This window comes from Jaculus jaculus, chromosome 1 (genome assembly GCF_020740685.1).
Source record: "Jaculus jaculus isolate mJacJac1 chromosome 1, mJacJac1.mat.Y.cur, whole genome shotgun sequence".
Lineage (NCBI taxonomy): Eukaryota > Metazoa > Chordata > Mammalia > Rodentia > Dipodidae > Jaculus > Jaculus jaculus.
In genome coordinates, this window is record NC_059102.1 from 303,589,405 (window position 1) to 303,597,865 (window position 8,461).

General features: G+C 40.7%; 1 protein-coding gene across 5 annotated transcripts in view; it reads right to left on the reverse strand.

Moving 5' to 3' along the window:
- Dars2 (aspartyl-tRNA synthetase 2, mitochondrial) overlaps positions 1-8,333 on the reverse strand; it is a 41,997-nt gene extending 33,664 nt beyond the window's left edge. For 2 of the 5 annotated variants that reach the window (XM_045150819.1, XM_004658780.2), the window contains exons 1-5: positions 7,703-7,969; positions 6,811-6,910; positions 5,074-5,140; positions 1,855-1,956; positions 782-877 (exon numbers count right to left, since the gene is read on the reverse strand). In XM_045150819.1, coding sequence (XP_045006754.1) covers positions 782-877; positions 1,855-1,956; positions 5,074-5,140; positions 6,811-6,910; positions 7,703-7,832 — 495 coding nt within the window. In that variant the 5' untranslated portion in view covers positions 7,833-7,969. Of the gene's footprint in view, positions 1-781; positions 878-1,854; positions 1,957-5,073; positions 5,141-6,810; positions 6,911-7,702 lie in introns of all 5 variants that reach the window. The other 3 variants (XM_045150802.1, XM_045150807.1, XM_045150813.1) reach the window with 3 other exon arrangements.
- Between the last annotated feature and the right edge of the window lie 128 nt (positions 8,334-8,461).

The window sequence follows — 8,461 nt, forward strand, 5'->3', positions numbered from 1 at the left end:
ATGATTTATTCTAAGTATGGAAGCTGTTAATCAATACATAAGTGAAAAGGATTCTTTACCCTGACATTCCCCCCACCCCCGTAGGGTCTCACTGTAACCCAGGGTGAAGTGGCACCCTTTGCCTCCCAAGGGCAGGATTAAAGGCATGCACCACTACGACCGGCTTATAGTTCATTTCTTTAAAGTAGAAACAGAATAATAAACATTTGTTGGCCATGTAATTAAATTAAAAATCCCTTTACAGATTGATTTAAAAAGTAGATATTATATAATTGTGATGAAATTAAAAATTACCTGGATATACTTATTCAATGCTGTCTAGTTTTATCAATGTCTCAAACTTTTGGCCAAGATCATACTAAATCTGTATTTCCATGCTTATGAAGTCAAGACGTACACCTATTTTTTAAAATCACTACTACAGGTTTAAATGTAAAAGGAGAAGGCAATTGGTTATTTCCAAACTAGATATAAATTTTCTTTCAAAATGGTAAACCAATAGAAAAACTTGAATAATATAATGTCTTGAGTTTTAAAGGCAGAATTACACTTCAACTTGGCTGAAAAAAAGTCCAGATGTTCCTGGACTCCAAGAAATTAATGAACTGTCAGTATTGTAGAATAATTCATCAAGACATTATAGAATAGAGCAATCCATGAGACAGCTTTAATAATGTTTAACTTCGTAGAAGTAAACTTTTTCCCTAAAAATTCTGATAACACTTTATTGGTTATTATCATTTTTTAGAAAGTCTATTTTATTAATAATAGAGGGTGGCACCTTCACAAAGTCTTTAATTTCAAAGGGCAGTTTCTTGCAGGCATTCAGAAGTTCAGCTGTTTTAACTTTGATTTCAATTTCACCTGTTGGCATTTTCTTAGAGAGAGAGAGAGAAAAAAAAAAGCTATTTTAGAAATCATTCATCAGGACATGTATGCTATACACATTTGAAAAGCACATAGAAGGCTGTAGAGAAGGCTTAGCAGTTAAGGTACTTGCCTGCAAAGCCAAAGTACCCAGGTTCGATTCTCCAGGACCCAAATAAGTCAGATGCACAAGGTGGAGCATGCTTCTGGAGTTTGTTTGCAGAGGCTACAGACCCTGATATGCCCATTCACTCTTGATCTTTCTTTCTCTCCATCTCTCAATTAATAAAAAAAATTTTAAACAGCAGATATCTATATATGTAAAATGTATAGATGCTAGTGCTTAGTGTAGCATACAAAGCACAAATTTCACATCCTTATGCGTATCTGTGGCTGAGCAGCTCACAAACCAGCAATGTCATGATGCATTTGTCAATGTCAACAAAGGTCTTGGCATGTATATTTAAATATGTTTATTATTTAGTTGCAAGCAGAGAGAAAGGGAGGGAAAGAATGGGTACATCAGGGCCTCTAGCCACTGCAAAATAACTCCAAACACATGTACCACTTTGTGCATCTGTCTTTACGTGGGTCATGGGGATTTGAACCCAGGCCATCAGGCTTTGCAAGCAAGCACCTTTAAACACTTAGCCATCTCTCTAGTCTTGCATGCATATTTATTTTTATTTATTTATTTGCAAGAGAAAGCAAGAAAATGAGCTTACCAGGGCCTCTAGCTGCTGTAAATGAACTCCAGATACATGCACCACTTCATGCATCTGGATTTACAGGCAAGTGCCTTACCTGCTAAAGTCATCTATCTAGCCCCTGCATGCATATTTATATAGATGTGTTTGTAGAAAAGATTTTGAAATTAGTAGGTTTATTTGTACACTTACTGAGCTTTGGCAATTAGTGTCCAACACCTATGATGCCTAATGTATACACAGACATACAGGTACAATCTACAGTTTCTAAACTACTAACTGGATTCACTTGTCCTGGAGGTCGGGAAATAACTGTTCCGGTTACTTTCACCACAGATTCCACAGGAGCTTCACATAAAATCTTCTTCATAGAAGTTGCTGACTATAGAATAGGAAGGGAAAACAGTTCCAAGAAACACATGAATTTATAGGAATCTTCATAACTGTAAATCTATAGTTTATTTGCCATAATGCTGGAGCTGTTCTTAATGATTTTATTATACAATTTGATAAATTCCATTACCATTCTTTGTGTGTATGTGTGTTTTGAGGTAGGGTTTTGCTCTAGCCCAGGCTGACCTAGAATTCACTATATAGTCTCAGGATGGCCTCAAACCTCCTACCTCTGCCTTGAAAGCACTGGGATTAAAGGTGTGTGCCACCATGTCCGGCACCTTTACTTTTTGACAGGGTCTCCAGATGTAATCCAAGTTGGCTTTGAATTCTCAATCCTCCTGTCTCAACTTTCTAAATACTGGCATTGCAGGTATGCACCACCACAACTACAGCTACTTTTATTTTTAGACAAGGTCTTGCCACATTACTAAGTTAGCCATGAATTTGTAACCCTCCTGCCTTAGCCTCCTGAATATGTATACCACCAGACCTGACTAAGTCCCGTGTAGTTTAAAGGCAACTGTCATCAGGGCTACTCTTAGGTGCAATTAAACCCAACAGCAACAGAGTCCAAAGTGACAGGATTTCTCTGGGGTTAGCCATGCTCACGTCTGCATCCTCACCCTTCAAAGACAGTTCATAGATCAGCTTATTTCCAATACTTCAGAAGCCAAGTAAATCATATTTTTCTTGAGCATATAAGCATGAGTAACATGTGCCTGTGCTGGGTGTGGTGGTGCACGCCTTTAATCCCAGCACTGGGGAGGCAGGGTTGGAGGGTCGCCATGAGTTCAAGGCCACCCTGAGACTACATAGTGAAATCCAGATCAGCCTAGGATAGAGTGAGACACTACCTCAAAAACCCAAAAACAAACAAACAAAGAAAACAAAACAGAGTACCAGAGAGATGGCTTAGTGGCTAAGGCACTTGCCTGCAAAGCCTAAGGACCAGCATTCAATTCAATTCTCCAGTACCCACATAAAGCCAGTTATACAAGGTGGCTCATACATCTGGTGTTTGTTTGCAGTGTCTGGAGGTCATGGCATTCCCATTCTCTCTATATGCCTCTTTCTCTCAAATAAATAAATAAAATGTTTAAAGTACACCCTCTTTTGTATGTGTATGCATATGTGTGTACAGGTGTAGACTAGAAGACAACCTTAGGTGTTGTTCTTTAGATGCTGTCCACCTTTGTTTATTTGCTGTGTTTGTTTGCAGGGTGTGTGAGCAGAGGCCAGAGGAGGACGTTGACTGTCCTTTTCCATGGCTCTTCCATCTCATATTCTTGAGACAGGGTCTCTCAATGAACCTGAAGAGTGAAGTTTTTCAGCTATACTGGCTGACCAGCAAGCCCCAGCAATATGCCTGTCTCTTTATCCCTCAGCACTAGGGTTACAGACATATGCTGTAACCTGATTTTTTAAAAAAGGAATTAAAAAAATAGTTTTATTTATATATTTAAGACAAGGAAATAGAGAGAATGAGGCAGACAGAAAAAGATAGAGTATGGGTATGGGCATGCCAGGGCCTCCTGTCACTGTAAACAAACTCCAGATGCATGTGCCACTTTGTGCATCTGCATTTATGTGGGTGTTGGGGAATAGACTCCAGGCCACCAGGCGTTGCAAGCAAGTGTCTTTAACTGCTGAGCCATCTCTCTAGCCCCATACATGGTTTTTTATATGAGTGCTGGGTACAGCAAATAATTTTAGTCACTGACCATCTCCCCAAATCCCATCCACGTATTTTTGAGGCAGGCTCTTAACTTGCATTAAGCTTGCCAAGTAGGTCAGACTGGCTGGCAGTTAGCCCCAGGGATCCACCTCTCTCTCTGCCTTCCTAGTTCTGGGACAGCAAGTTCATACCACACCATTCCTAGCTTTTGTTACATAGGTTCCAGGAAGTGAACTTAGGTCCTCATGCTTATAAGGCAAGCACTGTAACAACCAAGGCACCTCTCCAGCCCTAAACTAGATTCTAAGTAGAAGGTGTCTAGGTTGTTTCTATTTTTAACTACTAAATACAGAAATAAATATCCTTTATACATGCCATTTACATCTGCGTAAGTCTAGGTGTATGACAGTTTTCTACAAGTAGGATTAATGTTTCAAAGGATACATGCAATTATAATTTTAATATTGCCAAAGTGTTCTTCATACAGCTGACAATTTGTACTTCTTCCACAAATGTATAAGCATCTGCGTTCTCAAAGCAGATGTGTTGTTAATCTAATGTGTTAAAATAACAATTCCAGTCAGGCATGGTGGTGCACACCTTTAATCCCAACATGTGGGGAACAGAGGCAGGAGGACTGCTGTGAGCTCAAGGCTACCCTGAGACTGCATAGTAAATTTCAGGTCAGCCTGGGCTACAGTGAGACCCTACCTCAAAAAACCAAAGAACAAAGCTGGGTGTCGGGGTGCACACCTTTAATCCCAGCACTCAGGAGGCAGAGGTAGGAGGATTGCTGTGAGCTCGAGGCCACCCTGAGATTCCATAGTGAATTTCAGGTAAGCCTTGGCTAGAGTGATACCCTACCTTGAAAAACACAAACAAACAAAAAACAACAACAAAAAATCCAAGGAACCAATAATAATAAAATCAATTCTATGTAGCTTTAAATCACATTTCTGTGTTTCTATACCTATGAGTGGGGTTGGGTAGACTTTCATGCCATATGTATACATGCCTATACACATATACATTCACACACATACATAAACTTTAATGAATTTATCTTTGAGACAGGGTCTCATGTAGTCAAAGCTGGCCTCTTTCTCCCAAGTGCTGGTATTACAGGCCTGCACCACCAGTCTCAACTTATATTTTCTTTTCTGTAAATTTTATCTGTCTATTCTGAATTTATAATTCTAATGTCACTAGACTTGTTTTAATGATTTCTTATCTTTTTTTAGATACTAACAAAATCAGCTCTGAGTTTCACCTATTTTTTTCAGTTCATTATCTTAATGATGTGTAGTTTACAGCTTTTATTAACAATGAACTTCTGAATGTAAAACATCAAACATACTGATGAAATGACTTAGTTTCCTCTAGCCATAGCATCAAGCTTTTAGATAACAGTAAGAAACTTCCTATTACCTTATCCTGGGGGATGACAACTTGGACAAGACCATGGCAGTCTCTGAGGACTATGAAGATGTTTTGCCTAATTAATGAGAAAAGAGCAAACATTTTAAGATAAAGTTTCTCAGTCCTAAATTTAAGCAGACAAACAAGCTACAAAGACCAAACTCCAAGCCAGGTGTAGTGGCACATGCCTTTTAATCCCAGCACTCAGGAGGCAGAGGAAGGGGGATCACCTTGAATATGAGGTTACCCTGGGCTACCCTGAGACCAAACGACCAAAAAACAAAACAAAAAAAAATGTGTGTGTGTGTGTGTGTGTGTGTGTGTGTGAGAGAGAGAGAGAGAGAGAGAGAGAGAGAGAGAGAGAGGGAGGAAACTGATTGCTATTTCTGGTTTGTTTGCCCTGCCTGCCTATAATCATGAAAATGGCATACATTGTAGCATTTAGTTTTGATTGTAAAAAATAAAATAAAATTAAACCAGGCAGTGGTTCACGCCTTTAATCCTAGCACTTGGGAGGCAGAGGTAGGAGGATTGCTGGCATTTTGAGGCCACGCTGAGACAACAAAATGAATTCCAGCTCAGCCTGGGCTAGAGTGAGACCCTACCTCGAAAAACAAAAACAAAACAAAAGACAAAACAAAAAAGAAAATTAAAATATTTTTATTGGCTGAAGCCTTCATAAGACAATTTTAATGAATTTTTAAATTTTTCAGTAATACCTCCCAAAAATAGTATTTTAGACTATTAGAAACATCTGATTGGTCTTTTTTTCTCCCTAAGATACAAGATATATTATAAAAATTTCTGCAAGTTCTCCAATTACTAATTTAACAAATTCATAAACCATCAAAAGTTCCTAGAAATCCCAACATTTTAGCATTCAACCTACATTTCTCATATTGCCTTTAGTACCAGAAAAAGGAAGAGAAAGCAAGAGACAAAATCACCTACTATGGGCAAACATCCACCCATGTGGGGTATCTACTTTAGGAAGATCATAAAACTGGCTGGAAAAATGGCTTAGTGATTAAGGCACTTGCCTGCAAAGCCAAAAGATCAAGATTCGATTCCACATAAGCCAGATGCACAGGTGGTGCAGTGGCTGAAGGCCCTGGCCTGCCCATTCTTTTGCTGACTCTATTCTTCACTCCCCCCACCCCGCCCCCCAGGTAGGGTCTCACTCTAGCGCAGACTGACCTGGAATTCACTATGTAGTCTCAAGGTGGCCTTGAACTCACAGGATCCTCCTACCTCTGCCACCCTGAGTGCTGGGATTAAAGGTGTGCACCACCACACCCAGGTTTCTCTTTCTCTTAAATAAATAAGCAAACATATATGTTCTGGAGAATAAAGATGCACAATAAAAATAACTCGTTCTGATCTTAAGCAATGTTTTTTTAGGCCTTTTCTCAACCTAAATTTGGAAAAAAACTCTTTACCCCCTGGTGTTGCAGCTTCATAGCTGGCTTATAGGATGCTTGTTCATTACTAGTTATTGGTCATAAGAGCTCTTCAAATGTAGCTCAAAATCATTTCAGTCCATTGGTAGATAAGGTTACATTACTATGCCCTTAAAAAGATATATTGGAACTTACTGAGAGTGACACTGTCTTTTAAAACAGAACTGAAAACAGTGAATTCTGAAAGACCTACAAGAGTTAGAAAGCATCTTAATCTTCTGACTGGTTAAAAATTGTCTTGGGAAAATAACCACTAAGTATTGGTTGACCCTTTGTCTCAATTTACCTTCTGTACTGAATCCACCCACACAAAGTGACTTCTTGGCCTATGTGAGAAGAGCGCAATTCTCCACATGTGTTGGTCCGAGCAACAAAGCTACTGAATTCTTAAAAAAAAAAAAAAAAGAAGAAGAAAAAAAAAATTAAAAAGGCAAAATCAAACAATTACTATTTGTAGGCTGCTTTAAAAAAATGCTCTCAAGGGCTGGAGAGATGGCTTCACGGTTAAGGCACTTGCCTACAAAGCCAAAGGACCCAGGTTCGATTCCCTAGAAACCATGTAAGCCAATTATATAAAGTGGCACATACATCTGTAGTTCCTTTGCTGCAGCTAGAGGCCTTGGTGCACCCATTGTCTCTCTCTCTCTCAAATAAATACGTAAAATTTTAAAAAATGCTCTCAATTCATAGTGTACTAGCTGTTACAGGTCAATGAATGAAATTTACAAACCAGGGCATGTAATTTAACTTCAGTATTAAATTCACACACCAGGTGACTAACAATGTAAGGTTCTGCCTTATGTCAGGAAATCTAATCGTTCTGCATCATCTAGCACTTGCATTTGACCTAAAATCCTGATTGCCCAATTTTAAATATTATAAGTTTCTTTGCTAAATGTAATATGATCTTAGGAATTTCAGGAATTTGATAGGGCAGTAACTATTTTAGCAGCAATTTGGTGCATCACATACATCAGAAAACCATTAGATTCTGTGTGAAAAAGTTTTTAGGTTTCATACTAGTAGTATCAACTAAGTCCACTATCCTATCTATGTGGTTAAGTGTGTGTGCATGTGTTAATCCAGGGGACGAAAACCCTGAATTGCTGGAATACATCCAGTTTAGATCAGGGGAAACCCTTCTAAGAGAACAGGCAGGAGCTCTTCGCGGTTTTCACCTGGAATTTTCCTCTGGGAACTCAGCATCAGACTTCTGTAGAGGGGCCTCCAGACTGGCTGCGCGTTCCTTCCGATGGGTCTGGATAATAAACCCCCGTACAGCCGACTTAACCGAGAACACAGGTACATGGTGAAGTCGTGGCAAGGCGGCGAGATGACCACGAATCCCACGCTGCCGGTTCGCAGCTGACCAAATGTACGCGAACCGTGCAGTGCCCACCCTCATGTAGCTCAGTCCTCCTCCGCAAGCCTTCACGTCCAAGTCTGCACTCTAGGCAGCTCCGCAAGGTCTTGCGGCCCGAGGGAGGGCGGGCAGGGGCAGGGGCAGGCCGGTCCTTCCTTCTGGGCGTCCGCTCCCGCCGGGCGGAACAGGGCTGCGGCGCCCCGCGACTTCCGCAATCCCGCCACGGGAGGCGAGCCCCACCTTACCTCCTCGCTTCCTCCAAGGCCAACGCCTGCAGGACGAGGGCGGGGGGCAAAGGAGCAACACTCCCGTGTTTCAAATTTCCCTGACTTGGCGGCCGACCTCGGGCTTTGTGAAAGACAAAAGCAAACAAATTCAAAGCCCTCCTAGGCCCCAAAACACTAACAGATCACAATGACTCCTCCACCTGCTCAGCGAGCTCCCAAGATGGATTAAAGTAGGATCATTCAGCCAATCAGAGAGAGGGCACCGCCATGTTTATTGCGGGCGGAAGTTTGAGGGAAAACTTCACATCGGTCGGAAAATCCGCAGGCGCGACAGCGCGCAATTGAGA